This window comes from Dendrobates tinctorius, unplaced genomic scaffold, assembly GCF_039654945.1.
Source record: "Dendrobates tinctorius isolate UK_male_01 unplaced genomic scaffold, ASM3965494v1 ptg000022l, whole genome shotgun sequence".
Lineage (NCBI taxonomy): Eukaryota > Metazoa > Chordata > Amphibia > Anura > Dendrobatidae > Dendrobates > Dendrobates tinctorius.
Genome location: NW_027361690.1, coordinates 24,556,784 through 24,575,913, shown reverse-complemented (window position 1 = coordinate 24,575,913; position 19,130 = coordinate 24,556,784). Strand labels below are relative to the sequence as shown.

General features: G+C 46.6%; 1 protein-coding gene across 4 annotated transcripts in view; it reads left to right on the top strand.

Moving 5' to 3' along the window:
- The window catches only part of USP8 (ubiquitin specific peptidase 8), a 144,660-nt gene that overhangs the window by 44,620 nt on the left and 80,910 nt on the right, over nt 1-19,130 (top strand). For all 4 annotated transcript variants that reach the window (XM_073568501.1, XM_073568500.1, XM_073568503.1 and 1 more), the window contains 3 exons: nt 6,441-6,495; nt 14,929-15,082; nt 16,671-16,833. In XM_073568501.1, coding sequence (XP_073424602.1) covers nt 6,441-6,495; nt 14,929-15,082; nt 16,671-16,833 — 372 coding nt within the window. The remainder of the gene's footprint in view (nt 1-6,440; nt 6,496-14,928; nt 15,083-16,670; nt 16,834-19,130) is intronic.

Genomic DNA, 19,130 nt, shown 5'->3' with positions numbered 1-19,130 from the left:
TGAGCCTGGTTAAAACCTCAAACAGATATCCCCAATGCACCCGATCGAACGCCTTTTCCGCATCCAATGATAGGAGCAGAGAAGGCGTCCGATTCCCCCCGCCACATGAATGAGCTTAATCATTCGTCTGGTGGCATCCAATGTCTGTCTAGATTTAATAAATCCAACCTGATCCCTGAGCACCAGGGAAGGGATTATATCAGAGATTCTATTTGCTAAAATTTTGGAGTACAGCTTGAGGTCAGTATTTAAAAGGGATATTGGCCTAAAATTATTTGGATGGTCGGGTGATTTGCCTGGCTTAGGGAGGGGGACTACAGTCGCTTGTAACATTTCATCACGTATTTTGCCCGCTTCGAATATATTTTGGAAGACTAATAGGTGTGGGGACAAAATTTGGTTGAATAACTTTAAGTATTCATTGGTTATACCATCCGGTCCTGGGGATTTGTTATTTTTGGTTGCTTGAATGGTTTGCTGGATTTCTTTTTGGCTTATGGGTTGGTTTATTACCATCAGTTTATCCTCTGGGATTTGGGGTAGGGATATGCTGTTCAAAAAATTATTAATTAGATCCGCATTTGGTTGTGGGGTCAGGTTATCGTTCTCGAGATTATAGAGTGAAGAATAATATTTTGCGAAGGTATTCGAAATTTCTTTAGGGTTGTAAATTTTATTCTTTTGCGAGTCTTGTACATGAACTATTTTTTGCTTTGTTAATCTCGCTTTGATCTTATTGGCTAGAATTTTACTTGTCTTATTCTCTTGCCAATAATATTTTGCTTTGTTTCTCCTCAAGTTATGCTCATATTTATATTGGAGTAGCTGATATAATTCATATCTTGCCTTTTGTAGTTCCCTATATACCGTGGGTGAAGGATTCTGTTTATGGGTGTCCTCCAGTGTTCCTATATTTTTGTTTAGCTCTTCTATTTGTCGCATTCTTAATTTTTTGTGTTGTGCTGCTATCTGCATTAGCCGCCTTCTTATATAGGCCTTGTGGGCGCACCACACTGTGGTCGGAGACACATCGGGGGTACTATTGATATTAAAATATTCTTGGAGGAGGTCATTTACTTGGGATTTGATGTTATCTGAGGATATTAGTTATTAATTCTCCACGGGGAATAATTTACATTATTGTACGTCTCTTTAATTTGACACGTTACAAGGGCATGGTCCGACAAAGGTATGTTTCCATTTTTGGCTGACTGTATATTTTGTAGGAGCCATTTATCCACTACCATTAGATCTATTCTTGAATATATTTTATGTGGGTGGTAGTAATACGCATAATCCCGTTCAGAAGCGTGAAGGACTGTCCACGCGTCATACAATTCTTCTGACATGAGACACTGGGATAACGCATGGGACTGGGGTTTTTTCTTTGAGCACCATGATTTGTCTATACTAGGAATCGGAGCAATGTTAAAATCCCCACAAATTAGCAGGGATTCTTGTTTTATATTAGATAATTTAGTTATAAGATCTTTAATGAAGGAGATTTGACCTGAATTGGGTGTATATATGGATGTGATTGTATACACTTTATTATTATTACATATTAATATTACATATCTACCTTCATCTAGAACGCTGTCAATAAGTTGGAACGCTATAGTGTCTTTTATTACGATCGCTACACCTCTTCTTTTTCGCCGCATATGACACATAGATATGGGGGGTAGTTTCTATGTTGTAATCTATGCGCATCCTCACGGTTTAGATGTGTTTCTTGGACACATAATATGTCCGCCTTAAGTTTCTGGGCTTCCTTCCAAAGTAACGATCTTTTGAAGGGGCTATTTAGACCTTTTGCATTAATGCTTGAAATCTGAAGTACCATCAGTTACAGTAGTATGTAAAAGTATCAATGAGTCACCAAATATGGGGCAATAATTGGGGAAATGAAGGGGTTAAAGTTAACAACAAGTACAACTTGTACAACTCAGAGTCCGGTTCTATGTGAACCAACTGGATATTCGTTCCTATCCAGTATTGGGGGGGTGAGAATGGAAAAAAAGAAAATATTATTCTCATGTCCCTTCAGCCTGCCAGCAAAGCAAAAAAAAAACTAGCAGTGGGGTGTCCCGGCATAAGCACACAGGGGCTACATATGGTCACAGAATACTTGCATGCGGGGCTGTGGAGTCGGTAAGCCAAACTTGCAACTCCGACTCCTCAATTTCCCTTCCACCGACTCCATGACTCCGACTCCCACATATATTGCTTATATTTAAGTGAAAAATTTATTGTAGTACAATGTGAACATCAGACATTTAATCATTTTTATGATACAATTATCAAGACATTTAGATAGAACATAATATATATTTATTGGAATACAACTTTAGAACACAAAAAACTGATTGTAAATCTGTAATACACTATGTAATATCAATTACATATACCGTATATATAGCTATGTAATAAACTATGTAAGTGGCAAAAAAAACAGTTTTCAACAAAAACATACTAAATAACATTTGTGCAGTCTATGAATTTGTTCTAAGAAATAGAATTGCCTCCATCAGATCCTCCTTCATAGATGACCTAATATCTGACATAATAATTTTAAGGCCAGAGAACAACCTCTCTACACACTAACTTGGGTTGGAGGCAAAGCCGTAACCACATGGGCAACATCTCTAACAATTTCCAAGTATAAAGGAATTGCCTCATAAACAGTCAGTTTTGATGAACGGTTGAATTTTTCTTTGAGAACAAGTGAAACATTTTGCTGAAATATGGTCAATCTGCTTGCTATAGGAGACGGAGTGAAATCTTTTTCCTTGCAGCAACGCTTTGCCTGCTCCATATCATCCAAATACTTGTCAAAGTCAAACTCCTCATCTGATGAGGATGAAGATTTGGCAGCAGTAGCACTGTCAGGACCCAAGTCCTCTTGTGCTTGGCAGTCCTCCTGTAGGCCACTCATCCTAACTGCTACCTCAGTCAGAGCTTCTTTTCCTTTAGTAAGCTGTTGATCATCAAGCAATATACGATGACTTGGGTCCACATAAACAGCTGCCAGAAAAATTTTATTTTCCAATAACTGTGTCTCTCTCCGTTTCATTGAAGCAGAAATGCCATCTGCGATTAAATCTCTTTGGGACAGGCAAAATAGCAAGTTCTTCCACTCCCTTATGAAAATGCCAGGAGTTTAATCCTCAGCTTGTAATTCTTTAGTCACGGTAAATAGGTGATTTAAGCAATTCCTTCAATTCAGCCACCTGTGTCCATTGACCTACATTTAGGGTTACCTGAGGGTTCGCCATATCTATAAGAAACGGTTTTAGCCAGGATCAAAGCTAGGGGGGGCAGAACCTCATACTGTTCCGCAGAATCTCATACTGCACACCTCAGCTGTTGCAGAACCTTATACTGCACACCCTTACATTTGAAAATAAAGCCTGAACCTTAAGATGTGGTGAGTCTATTTATTCCAACTATCAATTGATGTTGATGTGTTACTGAAGACGAGCAATGCCTGTCCTGGGCGTCCTTTTGGGCAGCTATGAGGTGTACCTGACTGGTGCTAAAAAAAAAAAGGAGTGTTAGTCTGTGTGCTACCAGGCTTTCATTCTTTTTGGTACAGATAAGATATGGATAGACAGATATGGATAAATGGATGGATAGAGCAGATTTCTAATTTGCTTTTGCTATTGAAAACATTATCTATGAGCTCAAAAACCTTTCAGGTGATGCGGTTTTTTAAAAAGCTGATCTGCTTTTACAGCTGAAAAACGTATCCTCAAAAAACGCAGCAAAAACGCTGTGTGTGAATGTAGCCTTAGATCAGGAATAGAACAGCCATTTATAGGACATTTCATAACTTTCCCAAATTCCTATGAAAAAATATTCAGCACATTCTGCATTGAACTACTGTACCCAATTTATTATATATTTAGGATTCGGAGTCGGACCATTTTATACCGACTCCGACTCCACCAAAATGAGCTCCGACTCCACAGCCCTGCTTGCATGGAGATTAGGTCCATTCTTTGCTCAGCGACGGGGGTCTCTTCTTTAGTGGGGAGCTGGTGTCTTCATCCACCGATGCCAGGGACCACTCCTGAAGCAGGGTCATGGCCTCTCTGGGGGACACAAGGATGTGAGTGACTCCGTTCTTCGTCATGATGAGCTTTACCGGATATCCCCACTTGTAGATGATATTGTTGTCTCGTAAAATCTTGGTTGCAGATGAAAATTCCCCCCTTCTGCTCAGAGTGGTCGCAGACAAGTCGGTGAATACTGAGATGTTCCAAAATATTTCCTAAAGATCCTGCTTTGCTGTCGCTGCCCTGGTCACTGCCTCCTTAAAATGATAGAAATGTAGCCTGGCTATCACATCTCGTGGTGTGGAGCTTGGAGCCGACTTTGGCTTAGGGATCCGATACGCCCTGTCAATCAACAGGTCTCTTTGATCCGCCGACGGCACTAGGGTTGTAAAAAAGTCCCTTAGAAACGCCTTTAAGGCCTCCGCTGTCACGCTCTCAGGCATCCCTCAGAAGTGCAAATTGTTGCGCCTAGATCGATCTTCTATGTCTGCAAGCTTCAGTTTTAAGGCCATGATTTCTTCATCCGCTTCATTATGTGCATCCACAAGATAGTTCTGTGCCGTAGTATATTCTTCCAGTTTCCCCTCTGTGTGAGGTTCTGTCACCAATCTGCGTGATTTCTTTATGTAGCGCAGTGAAAGCCATTGTGATGTCAGTATGAATGGCTTGTTTCAGATCTCCCAGCAGGGATCTGAGTGTGACTACAATGACTGAGGCAGAATTGGGGTCTTAAATAGGAGATTGCAAGGGGATGGTCAGGGCCGTGCTTTGTAACTGTAAATCATTAGGCTCTGGACCTCCAGCACTTTTAGCAGGGGAGAGGAGCAGGGACTGCAGCGCTGGTTAGAAGTTCTGTGCAACCAGGGTGTTTGCATCTTTATTAGGGGTGTGGTGCTGATTATGTGCTTCAGCGTGTGACTCCAAGCTTGGCCGCACACTGTTACTACTTCTGCTGCTGCCGGCGGCCTCGTGGTGAGAGTCGCCGCCGCCATCTTAGATCCAGCTGCCCGCCGCCTCAAAGACCTAGACCCTGCCCAGCGCCTGCTCCCTCCTTTTCCCCTGCGTCATCCTTACTTCACTCTCCAGTGGTTCCGCCGCCCCTGCCTCTTGAAATAAGCCTCCTCCAGTCACCCCGCTGTTATTTGAGCTGCTTTAGTATCGCTGGTGGCTGAGGAGCTCGGGCCGTCCAAACTCTTGCCACCTCCTGTCGCCTCCAACTCAAAAATATTTCCAGAATCCGTCCCTTCCTCAGCCCTCAATCTACTAAAACTTTTGTACATGCCCTCATCATCTCCCGCCTTGACTACTGCAACACTCTCCTCTGTGGCCTCCCTGCTAACTTTCTTGCACAACTCCAGTCTGTCCTCAACTCTGCTGCCCGACTAATCCACCTCTCTACTCGCTACTTCCCTGTCTCTCCCCTCTGCAAATCCCTCCACTGGCTCCCAATTCACCAACAAATCCAGTTCAAACTACGAACACTGACCTACAAAGTCTACAAACCTATCCCCTCCCTATATCTCTGAACTAATCTCCCAATATCTTCCCTCACATAATCTTCGATCCTCCCAAGACCTCCTACTCTCCTTCAAACTTATTTGTTCCTCACACAACCGCCTCCAAGATTTCTCCCGAATATCCCCTATCCTCTGGAATGCCATGCCTCAACACGTCCGATTATCCACCACCCTCGGATCCTTCAAACGGAACCTGAAAACCCATCTTTTCAGGAAAGCTTACAGCCTGCAATAACCATTCTGCCACCTCACCTCCGCCCGAGCTGCTGCCTCAAAACCACCAGAGCTGCTGCACCCCCGACCTTCTGTCTCTTCCCCACTATCCCATAGAACGCAAGTCTGCAAGGACAAGGTAATCACCCCTCTGTACCAGTCTGTCATTGTAAATTTGCTTACTGTTAATGATATCTATAACTTTGTATGTAACCCCCCTTCTCATGTACAGCACCATGGAGTTAATGGTGCGATATAAATAATAATAACTTTTGTTAATGACCAAATACTTATTTTCCACCATAATTTGCAAAATAAATCTTGCCACATCAGACAAGGTGATTTTCTGATTTGTTTTCTCATTTTGACTCTCATAGTTGTGGTCTATCTATGATGCTAATTACAGGCCTCTCCTCGTGGGAGGAGAACTTGCACAATTGGTGTCTGGCTAAATACTTTTTTTTTTTCCCCACTGTAAGTAGGCCACAAGCCTGGAAATACTGGCAGCGAAGGTGATAGGTATACTCCTAATATATACTTATAACTTCCGTGTGTATGTACTCTTTACGTGTGTGTGTATGTTTTGAGAGATAGTGCTGCTTATGTTTCCAAACTTACAAATGTAAGGATTTTATTTTTTCTTATTCAGATAAGTGGTGATAAAAAACAGCTCCTTCCTATGAAGAATGAAGTGTCTTCAAATGGTAGGTTTACCTTTTTGTACCAATGTATTGTTATATTATCTACATTATGTATAGAAAATTAATAATTGTACTGATCTTTAACGGCAAACAATGAAATCTGTACACCTTGATCAAAATAGGTGGATGCTGTTTGACAATAAATTGTGGACATGACCGTGTAAGGCTATGTGCACACAGACCGTTTTTTATGCGTTTTGTCCCCATGGAAATAGGCCAAAAGTGCTATGGAATCCTTATGGAAGCTAATGCAGTGACAATCCTGAAGTGTTGTGCACATGATCAGTAAATTTCCTTAAGTATTTGCAGTGTGTTTTTTTTTTTTTTTTTTTTTTCTGCAGCATGTCAATTCTTTGTGCATTTTTGCTGCCTTTTTCACCCATTGACTTCAACTGAGTTAGTCAAATCTGCAGCAAAAACGCAGGTATGAAAAAATGTTTGCGGATGTGCACTGGTTTTGCTCAGTTTTTGCTTTGCGTTTTACCAGCTTCCTATGGTGTTTCCCACGCTGTCATCTGTTTGACAGTGTGGGAAATACCAGCGCGATGGTTAACGGTGGTAAGACAGTCTGTCAGAGCACTGCTGGGTCATGCTGTCAGATGTCAGCGCGATCCCACAGCTGTGACTGTGACCCGCAGCGGTGACATGCGGTAAAAAGTTTACCACAGGTCAGCAGGTGTGGGCTGATGAGATGACTGCTCCCATCAGGCTATGTCTTCTAATAACAGTGACAGCAGGTGCCGCTGATGGGAGTCGTAGTAAAATAATTACATACGTATTCAATAAAAATAAAAAACGCACTATTTCCCCTGATGTGCTCGTCTTTTAGAAATGATGTAACGTAATAAACCACCATATACTCGCCTGTCCGCCGTAGTCCACGTAATCTCGATTGTCTTGTGTGTAGAACAGTCACATCAGGAAATGGCCTCCAGCGATACACCGACAGGAGGTAATCGCTCCCGCAGTGTATCACTGAGCTGCCATGAGACAGTTCACCAGAGGTCATCAGCTGCGGTGATCCCACTTATGGCACCACTGCGTGAGAGCTTTCTCACGCAGCAGTGGTGCCGTAAGGGAGATCACTGGAGCTGATTAACTCCTATGAAGTCTCTCACAGCAGCTCAGTGATACACTGCGGAAGCGATTACCTCCTGTCAGTGTATCGCTGGCTGTCTTTGAGAGTGACTGCTCGCAAAGTGATCAGGATCGTCGTGGGACATTATGAATTATCTCTGCAGGCAGGTGAGGAATATTGTGGTTTATTATTTTATTTTCTCTATCGCTTCATTGGGGGACACAGAGACCATGGGTGTATGCTGCTGCCACTAGGAGGCTGACACTTTGTACAAAAAAAGGTTAGCTCCTCCTCCGCAGTATACACCTCACCAACCGGCACTAATTTGCTCAGTTTAGCTTAGTGTCAGTAAGAGGAGGACACGGGTCTTTCTTAGACCCATATCTACCTCAGTGTGCGTCGTTTTTCTTTCAGGTTTTCCGGAGGGATACAGAGTGAATAGTCACATCTGTAGTCTCACAAAGATACTATGAGTACGGCGTGTACTGCCACCCCGTATCCTCATAGCTCTCTACAGCAGGACCAGGAGCTCCGAACACGGACGAGTGTCAGCGACCCAGATTGTCCTCTTCCCCCGTCTCCCACCCACTCGCCTACCAGAGCCTGTTGGTTGGATGAGGTGCGGACACTTTGCTACAAGAATCACAGCACACGCTGGATGATGAAGGTACCTTTATTCTCACAGGTTTACCAGAAGACGGATCAGGCAGGGTAAGTATGAGGCCCCCGAGTCCATTCTCCTCAGCAGCTTCAGGCACGGATTCTTTGGGAGCGGTCGCAGCGGCAGTGCTGCGAGGCCTCCGCGCCGCCCCGCGTCTCCCGGCGGCCGCCGCATTTAATTCAGGCCCCGGCTTTGTTTTGGGCCTGTTCTGCAGCGACTTCGCCCCCACTTGCATTCTTATGCAGGCTTCTCTTCCGCCTGGCCACAGCTTTCCTCGGAAGCGGTCGCCGCGGCAGTGCTGCGGGGCCTCCGCGCCACCCCGTGCTGACAGGCGGCCACCACGTTTAATCCAGGCCCCGGCTCCATTTGGGCCTTGTCCTGCATCGCGGTCACGCCCCCCCTGCCTTCTTCTCGGGCGGGCTTCTCTCCCGCCTGCTTTAAGTCCACCCACCGCCTTCTCCCCTCATTTTAGGCGTCCCTGAGGCGGCGCTGTCTCCACCCACCCCCAGTCTGGCTATTTTGAGAGGGCGGCGCCATCTTTAGCATCGGCGGTTAGCTCCAGCCATCCTCTTCCTCGGTCTCTGCAGGAAAGCGCGCACTTCCTGCTCTGTTCTTCTCAGGCTGCCGCTATTTTCGCAGCCTGTCAGTTGGACGCTGTCCTCTCTGCCGTGCCCCCTGCAAGTCCAGACGAGCCGTGCTTCTTTAATTGCTGGAAGCCGCGACAGGACACCGGACCGTGAGTAGCTCTGGAACTGCAGACTGACACCCTCCTCTGCCTCCTGTCCCCCAACCTTTCGGCACTGCTTCAGTGACTTTCCATAATTATCTCTATCTCTAAGTCTGACCGCTCTCGTCCTCCTGCTTCCTCTTGCACCTTAGTCAAGTACTTTGCGTGCTCTTCTTGCAATCACAAACTTCCCTCTGGTCAGTCCACTCCCCTCTGCCTAGACTGCAGCAATCCAATTGAGCCTGCCATTCAGGAGCCCCCTAATGTTCCACGTGAGAGTGAACCCCCCATTCCCGGCTGGGCTTCCTCTCTGTCGCAATCAGTGGCAGATCTCACCAGGGTCTCTCAGTCCCTAGTGGCCGTGCTTGATAAGTTGCCCCTGGACACTTCTGCAGGGCCCTGCAGGTCACAAGAAGATACATCTGAATCAGGGAGCATGAGCGGCAAAAGGCCCAGGCAGGATCCCCGGCCGGATTCCTCCCCGCGCTCCATGTCACCGCATAGTCCCCAGCAGTCTCCTTCCCGTCCTTCCTCACCCGAGTCAGGCGAAACGTTCTCGGATGCGCCATCCGAAGAGATTCTAGAGCTGGATTCGGACCATGACGCTGACATGAAGGTTACGGTACAGAACCTCATTGCAGCAATTAACCATACTTTCGAGATTACAGACTCCCATGCGAAACCCTCAGATCAGGAGGTTTCGTTCAGAAATGCAGAAGCACCTTCTAGAGTCTTCGCTCCTCACTCTGAGTTTGTTAAGCTTCTTACCAGGGAAAGAGAAAATCCGACCAGACGCTTTCAAAGAGGGAAGCGTCTCGGCGTGCTATATCCATTTTCTCAAGAGCTCACCGACAACTGGTCGGCTTCCCCATCTGTAGACGCTCCTGTGTCCAGACTATCTAACAACACTGTCCTTCCGATTTCAGGTGTGGCGTCTCTGAAAGATTCTAATGACAGGATCATAGAATCCTTGGCAAAGTCAGCATTCGAAGCGACGATGCTAAGCCCAACCTTTGCTTCCACTTGGGTAGCCAAGGCCATTGCTACTTGGGCGGAAGATCTACGCCTGGGCATTCTTGATGGAGCCCAGCCAGAGAGACTGGCCGAGCTGGCCTATCAGATCTCCCATGCAGGGGAATATTTGGTCTCTGCCTCCTTAGACGCCGCGTCTTGCGCAGCTCAATCGTCCAGCAGCGTAGTTGCAATCCGGAGTACAATTTGGCTCAAGGCTTGGCAGGCGGATTTGTCATCAAAAAAGTCCCTTACCAATCTGCCATTTCACGGAGCGTGTCTTTCGGTTCCCAGCTGGACCAGATTATTAAAGACTCCACTGGGGGCACAAGCTCTCTTTTTCCTCAGTCCAAGCCACATAGACCCCCTCCAAAGCGTCAGTTTCGGCCCTTTCGGCCCTTCCGCCGCGTCGCAATGGCGGAAACTTTGTCCAACCAACAAAGGCCGCAAGCGCACCAGGATAGGAAGGAGGTTTCCTTTTAGGCCTACTCCTGGCGATCTTACTCCTCCCAGGGCGGATCCTCCAGGTCCAGAACTGGACAATCCACATCGGCATGACTGTCAGCAAAGTTCCGGGGCGCATCCCCAACTGGGCGGGCGACTTCTTTTTTTCAGAGACGTCTGGCTTGCCTCGGTGGAAGACGCTTGGGTCAGGGAAGTTGTATCCTCAAGATACAAGATAGAGTTCGTCTCTCGGCCCTGAGATCGCTTCTTCGAGTCTCAACCCCCAAAAGACCCCGCCTTAGTTCTACGCTTCTTTGCATCCATCGCCTCTCTTCTCAGTTCCGGGGTGATTGTGCCCGTTCCCGAAACACAACGATTCACAGGGTTTTACTCAAACCTGTTTGTAGTGCCGAGAAAAGGCGGCGCAGTTCGGCCCATTCTGGACCTCAAACTGCTGAACAAGAGAGTCCGCCTGCGACACTTCCGGATGGAGTCCCTTCGTTCAGTAATCGCTTCCATGGAAGCGCAGGAATTCATGTGCTCAATAGATATTCAAGATGCCTATCTGCATGTCCCCATCTTTCACGGGCATCAGAAATTCCTGCGTTTCGCGATTCATCAGGACCCCTACCAATTTGTCACCCTGCCGTTCGGTCTCGCCACCGCGCCCAGAGTTTTTACAAAGATCATTGCGGCGGTGATGGCCCTGTTGAGGATCAGAGGTCTCGTACTCTTCCCGTACCTCGACGACATTCTAATCAAAGCTCCGTCTTTTCACCAGACTCTCCAAAGCCTTACCATCGTTCTCGACACCCTGTCCAGTTTCGGGTGGCTTGTAAACAAAAGAAAGTCATGCCTCGTTCCGACCCAACGTCTTGTGTTTCTGGGCTCACTGTTCGACACCCGTCGATCGAGGGTCTTTCTTCCGGAAGAGAAAATGGTCTCCCTGCGGCGAGATGTACGATCGCTGCAGAGTCCAAAGCCTCCATCCTTCCGGTCAGCCATGAAGGTCTTGGGAAAGATGGTGGCGACGACCGAAGCGATTCCCTTTGCTCAATTCCACACGAGACCGCTTCAACAGGCCATCCTGTCTTGGTGGAACAGGTCCGTTCTCTCCCTGGATCGTCCAATTCGCCTCTCGTCCCTGGTCAAACAGTCCCTCAGTTGGTGGCTGACGTCACCTCTCATTTCCCTGGGCCGGTCATTCCTTCCGATTCACTGGCAGATTGTGACAATGGACGCTAGCCTTCTCTGCTGGTGTGCATTGTTTCGCAATCAGACTGTTCAGGGTCGGTGGTCGACTCAAGAGACAACTCTGCCGATCAACGTCCTCGAGATTCGGTCCATTTATCTGTCTCTCATTCACTGGGAAAGGCTTCTCAGGGGTCTGCCGGTCCGGATTCAGACAGACAATGCCACAGCTGTGGCATATGTCAACCACCCAGGGGGGACACTGAGCTCCTCGGCTCTAGCGGAAGTGTCCAAGATTCTTCTCTGGGCAGAGGTATCGGTCCCAGCGATATCCGCAGTGCACATTCCCGGCGTGGACAACTGGGCCGCCGATTTTCTCAGCCGCGAGGGCCTCGCGGTGGGAGAGTGGTCCTTACATCCGGACGTCTTCCATCAGCTTTGCTGTCGTTGGGGGACTCCGGATGTGGATCTCCTGGCGTCTCGCCTGAACAGGAAGGTCCCACAGTTCGTATCCAGGGCCCGAGATCCTCTCGCAGTGGGCGCCGATGCTCTGACCAGTCTCAGTTCAAGCTCCCCTATCTGTTCCTTCCCCTTCCTCTTCTTCCCAAACTGCTGAAGAAAATCAAGGCGGAAGAGGTACCAGTCATCCTCATCGCTCCGGATTGGCAAAGAAGGGCTTGGTTCGCGGACATCGTCAACCTCACGGATGCCCCCTGGAAGCTTCCAGACAGAGCAGATCTCCTGTCTCAGGGTCCAATCTGCCACCCCAATTCTCTGCCACTCAATTTAACGGCGTGGCTGTTGAAACCGTGGTTCTGAAACGGTCAGGTTTTTCGGATCGGGTTATTCACACCAGGATCCGGGCTAGAAAACCATCGTCTTCCAGAATTTACTATCGTACGTGGAAGGCCTTTTTCACTTGGTGTGAGGCCAATGACGTTCCGCCCATGTCCTTTTCTCTCCCTTCTATCCTAGCGTTCCTCCAGGCAGGCCTGCATGCGGGCCTTGCCCTCAGCTCTTTGAAGGGTCAAGTCTCAGCACTTTCCATCCTTTTTCAGAAGACGTTGGCCTCCCGTCCGCAGGTCAAGACCTTTCTTCAGGGACTGGCTCATACGGCACCCCCTTATCGCGCTCCCGTGGATCCATGGGATCTCAATCTGGTTCTGGAGGCTCTTCAACGGTCACCCTTTGAACCGCTCAGGGAAGTCTACCTATCTCTTCTCTCCTGGAAAGTAGCTTTTCTGGTGGCCATCACCTCCATCCGGCGCGTGTCAGAATTGGCGGCCTTTTCTTGTCACCCCCCTTTCTTGGTGCTCCATCAGGACAAGGTGATCCTGTGGCCCCCGCCTTCCTTCCTTCCTAAGGTGGTGTCTACTTTCCACCTAAATGAGGACATTGTTCTTCCTTCCTTTTGTCTTGGTCCAATCCATCCTCTGGAGCGCTCCTTGAACAAGCTTGACCTGGTCAGGGCGATGAAGGTTTACCTGGCTAGGACGTCTCCCTTGCGGAAGACACTCTCTTTTCATCATTCCAGATGGTGCACGGAAAGGTCAGCCGGCCTCCAAGGCTAACATTGCTCGCTGGATCAGATCAGCAATTTTGGAGGCCTACCGGGTCAAGCGTCGAGTTCCCCCTCCTGGAATTAGAGCTCACTCAACCAGGGCAGTGGGTGCTTCCTGGGCGGTGCGCCACAGAGCATCCGCGCTGCAGCTCTGCAAACCGGCAACCTGGTCTTCGATCCACACGTTTGCCAAATTTTACAAGGTCCACACCTACGCTTCGGCGGACACCAGCCTAGGCAGAAAGATCCTGCAGGCGGCGGTGTTGAGTCCTCAGACCTAATGGAAGTTTGCTTCTCCCTCCCCAGGGACTGCTTTGGGACGTCCCATGGTCTCTGTGTCCCCCAATGAAGCGATAGAGAAAGTAGGATTTTTGGGTTGCTTACCGTAAAATCTGTTTCTCTGAGCCTTCATTGGGGGACACAGCACCCTCCCATGTTCTGTAACTCCTGTTCTTCTGTTTGTTGGTTACAGTTGAGTTGTTCTGTTTTCATTCTGTTTTGTTTCTTCTCCTACTGCTTTCTCACTAACTGAGCAAATTAGTGCCGGTTGGTGGGGTGTATACTGCAGAGGAGGAGCTAACCTTTTTTTGTACATAGTGTCAGCCTCCTAGTGGCAGCAGCATACACCCATGGTCTCTGTGTCCCCCAATGAAGGCTCCGAGAAATAGATTTTACGGTAAGCAACCCAAAAATCCTGTTTTTGTTGCAGGAGAGACGTTGGTTTTGGTGGCTTAGCCGTTCGATAAGTAAGGTTAAATTAAGATTCATGAAAGGAGTCTGTGTCATTATTTCAAATAAAGGACTTTATTCTGGGTGTCTGTGTTTTAATATAATATCACTATGGGGTTAGTAATGGATAGGTGTCTTATAGACACATTTGAATTAGTAACCTGTGGGCTGGATGTCACCTGACAATACAAAGATGACATCAACCCCACAAATATGAACCCCACTTGCCACCACTACAGGGCAAGTGGGAAGAGCGAGGCTAAGCACCGAATTTGGCTCCTCTTATAGATGCGCCTTTTCTGGGGCGGCTGAGAGCTGATGTTTTTAGCCTGGGAGGGGGCCAATATCCATGGTCCCTTCCTAGGCTATTAATATCAGCCTGCATCTGTTTGCTTAGCCTTTGCTAGTTAGATTTTATAGAGGGACTCTATATCAATTTTTTTCTGGGATCCTTCTGTAATCTAGCCAGTAAAGGCTAAGCAAACAGCTGTGAGCTGATATTAATAGCCTAGGAACCTTTATAGCTATTGGCTTCTTCCCAGAATATTAACATTAGCCCTCAGCCGGCTTTTCCTCTGCTGGTAATTAAAATTAACAGTTGCTATCTTGTTACAGCTTATGTAGGTTCGTTCTGTTAACGCTCCTACATAGGCTGGTGACAATGTGTGTAGGTTTGTTTGTGTTTACTTCTTTACTAAGCCTAGAGCTATAGGTGTCAATGACAGCTGCTGACACTAAGCCCTAATCCCATCACCCTGATGCCACCCTGCATCAGCATGAAAAAGGTGGTGTTGAACCAAGAAATTACATTGCAAAAATGCTTTCATTGCTGTACAAACATGCATGCAAAAACTCTTGTTTTTTTATGTAGCCGTTTTCCTGCCAAGAGATGCTGAAACCTTGCAGAAATTTCAGCAAGCAAATACGCAACGTGCACATATAGTCTAAAGCTATTATTGATTTATAATTTCCTTGTATTATGCATAGCTTATATTAGATGTAAATTAATATTGTTTTCTCATATCGATTTTTAGTGCCTAATGGATCTATAACTCCAGTGAAATTGTTTGCGATGATGAAGGACCCCGATATTAATGTTGTTATAATGGATGCTCGTAGATCAATCGATTTTGAAGAATCTCATATTAATTCCTCTATAAATATCCCAGAGGAGGCCATCTGTCCTGGGTATGTATGGGACCAGTCTTGGTTCTGCCATGTCTTTGGAGCCAGACCATAACATTTTCATAGCAAGAACATTTTTCTTTTTTTTTGCAGTTTTTTTTGTTTTCTTCCTCGTGAGCCATATTTTTTAAATACTCCGTTGACATAGCCAAATGACAGCTTATTTTTTGTACTTTTGAATTAAAAGAAATCATTTTACCAAACAATGTTATGTAAAATCGGGATAAAATTACAAGTGGGGAGAAAAGTTATAGCAATAATAAACTTGCATGTGTGTGTATGCACGCTCGCACACACATCTTACACTTTTGTTGTTTTCTTCCCCCTTTTTTCAAAGACTCATAACTTTTTTATTTTTCCTTCAACATGAGGGCTTGTTCTTTACGGGCTGATCTGTAGTTTTCAATGACACCATTCATTTCATCATATAATCTGAAAAATGGACAAAAAATTCCAATTTGGGTGATAATAATGCAATTCCCCAGTGTTGCTAGAGTTTTTTGTTATTACAATGTTCATTAAGTGGTAAAAGTTACCAGGCGGCTCGATTCCTCAGATCAGTAGAATTACGATACTGCCTAATATATGTATATGTTAGTGTTTTTGTTTTTTTAAAAAACAGAAGTTTGTAGGGAATAGTATGGTTTTACCCATTTCTGAGAGTCGTTTTATTTTTATTCTTCCATTAATGAAGCTTTTGGGGTATACACAATGTTTTGATTGCTTTGTATTGCACGTTTTGAGGGATGTGGAGCAACTAAAAAACAGCAGTTCTGACATTTATTTTTGTATATTTTACGGTTTAAAGTAATATAGCATGTTATAATTTTTTTTAATTTCACTTTTATGATCATGTCAATACCAAATGTGTTTTGTCTTATTATTTTCTTTCATTTGATTGGAAATTTGTTTGATTTGGTGATTCAAACTTTTATATTATTTTAAAAGCTTTTATTTTTTTTTATAGTCCCTCTTGGTGACTTGAACCTGTGATTATTTTTCTCATGTATACATCGCTTCTGAATTTCGTCATGTGGTATAATTGATGTGTAATTGACCAACATGGCAGTGACAGGGCCTTCAGCTGTCCATTGTCTGCCATAACAACCCATCAGCACTCTGCAATCATGTCGACAGCTGGCCTATGCTTGCTGGTGCACGAGCGTAACAGAAACTAGACAGTTTAAATTCCGATGCCACTAGTTGACAGTGGCATCTAAATGGTTAAACAGCAGAGATCAGAGTTGATTTTACATGCAGATACTGGCTGTGTAACACAGCCGATATCTTCCCAATATGGTGTTGGTTTATCACCTTGATCCCGTTCCATTCCATGTGCCCGGACTTTGAGGTACACTTGAGTCGGGGTGCATGAAGGAGTTAAAATTATGTAGATAGTAATGGAATGATAAAAGACCTGATTTTTTTTTTTTTTTTTCTAGCTGTGTCAGTACATGTTGTTTTTTTTCGTTCACAATATTTTAAAATGTTCCTGTTGCTGAGGTGCACACTCAGGTCTTTATTAGTGTATGTTTGGCTGGTTTGGAATCTTCTTGCATTTTACTAATGAGAGACATTGTGTTACATTCAGATTTATAGCTACACGGATTGAGAGCGACCTTCCAGAGGCATCAAAGCATTTATGGAGCACCAGAAGCCACGCAGATTACATTGTTCTGCTGGACTGGTTCAGTTCAGTCAGTGACTTAAAGCTTGGAACAACTCTCCATAGTCTGAAAGATGCCCTTTTTAAGGTAAGCAAGAACACTTTTGAAAATCGTGGAAATGACATTTTTCTACTTCGCCTCAGTGGGGGACACAGGATCATGGGTGTTATGCTGCTGGGACTAGGAGGCTGACACTAAGTTAATACAAAATAGTTAGCTTCTCCTCTTCAGTATACACTCTTGTGCTGGCTCCAAGAGACCCAGTTCTTGCTTAGTGTCCAGACCAAAAGCTCTTTTTATTTTATTTTTCAATTTTATCTTTTTACATTTTGATTTTTATTTTTGTATTTTACACGGACGAATGGGGCTCCGATCTCCCCGAGCCATCAACAGGCGAGCACGGGGAGTGTCGCCTCCCCGTATCCTCTCCTGTGACATGGGATGCCATGCCTGGGCTGTTTTTTTTTTTAGGGGGGACGGGTCCCTTAAAGGGCACCGATCTCCCCGCATCCTTAACGGACGAGCACATGGAGTGTTGCCTCCATGTATCCTCTTCCGCAGCCAGGCCTAATGCCGGACATTTCGCCCTGTCCCATCCTAAAGGATTTAATCCCTTGGATGTACAGAGACTCCTTTTGGCGTCCATGCAGCCCCCACTGCACCACCACTGTTAAAGCGGATGTTGCAAGAAGGCAGACGGTTTCTTTCCCCTTTCTGTTAGAGGCATGGTGGATTGAGAGTTATCCCTTTATCACTGCACCATCCAAAACCAGCAGCGGCAGGAGGAGGACTACTACCCGCTGCATATCGCTGGCTTACCTGCCACCGGGAAGCTTCTCCAGGTAAATGACGGGGCTGGAGGGCTCTGAGCAGACGGTCTGGGGTGGCGCTGGCATAAGGGGGCTCATCCTGGCAAGCAGCGGCACTCCCTGGTCCTTCTTGCGTCTGCGCCGATAAATTTAGTCCCCGACTTCGGCCTTCAGCATGCCGCAACCTGAATCCCCTCCCACACTAGGACGTGCTTCGGCGGCTCCGCCCACTTTTCTGGACGAGAAGTACCTCTACTAATCTCGGCGGCCATCTCCCTCCGGACACACGCTGGCATCCGGCAGTGCTCCCTGTGCCAAATTGTCACCGCAGGCGTCAGCACTCCCTTTGGGCTCGACAGCTGAAGTGCCACGCAAAAAGCAGCTGGGGACACAGGATCTCGGTAAGGGAGCGCTGCTCTATTCCATCCCCCCTCCTCCCTGCTGTAACCCTTTCACCAAAGGAATCTCTAATTTTTAAAGGGGACAAATAGAAGGGTACAATGTCCCAACCTAAAGCATCTAAAAAGGCTAGCAAGGCGATTGCAGTCTTTTTCACTTCATGCTCTTCCTGCCATTCTACATTTCCTAAGGCTCAGAGTTTGCCGCTCTGTCAAGACTGTGACTCTAAATGCACCCAGGAGCCCTCCGCCGCCACCGAGTTCAGTGTACCCAGTCCCCCTCAGTGGGCTTTGTCACTGTCACGATTCATGGCTTCTCTGGCCAAAGCGATTGAATCCCTCCGTGATCCCTCTGCGGATCGTAGCGTGCGCAGGACTGATGTAGACGGATCCTCCCCCATATGGGAGCAGTTGGTTATCAGGGGACGGAAGCACCCTAGACGCCTACGGGCGTCTAGGAAACGGATCCGTAGCACGTCTCCCGAGCAAACACGTGCCCCGTCGTCCGCAAATTCTGTTTCTCGCGCTCCCTCTCAGTAGAGAACGTGATTCTGAATACGAAGCGGAAGGTTCCTTGGATCTGGATTCGCCCGATTTTCAGAAAATGATGGATTCACTGATTGAGGCGGTCAACCTGACACTGAAGGTTGAAGAAGACTCAGGCTCCGTTCCGGAACAAGCCATGTCCTTTAAGACTAAACGTCCTCATAAGGCACTTGCCATTCACCCTGAGTTTAGGGCCATAGTTAATCGGCACAGGAAGCAACTGGATAAACGCTTCACAGGACAAAGACCTCTTGAAGCGAAATATCCTTTTTCAGCTGAGCTGGTGAAAGATTGGGCTTAATCTCCTGTAGTAGAACCTCCAGTATCCCGTCTGGCATCCAAGACCCTTCTATCCATGCTGGATGGGTCATCCATTAAAAATCCCACGGGCCGTCAGATAGAAAATTTGTCTCGCTCTGTCTTTGAAGCCTCAGGTTCGGCTTTTTATCCATCCTTTGCTGCAGCATGGATAGCTAAGGCAATGGTCTTCTTGTCGGAGACCTTAGCCAATTCCATTCAGAGCAGTAATCTTCCCCCTGATGCAGCGCATCTTGCCAGCCAAATTTCTCGGGCTGGAAATTACCTGGTACATGCATCTTTGGATGCGGCTGGCTGTGCTGCTCTGTCAGCC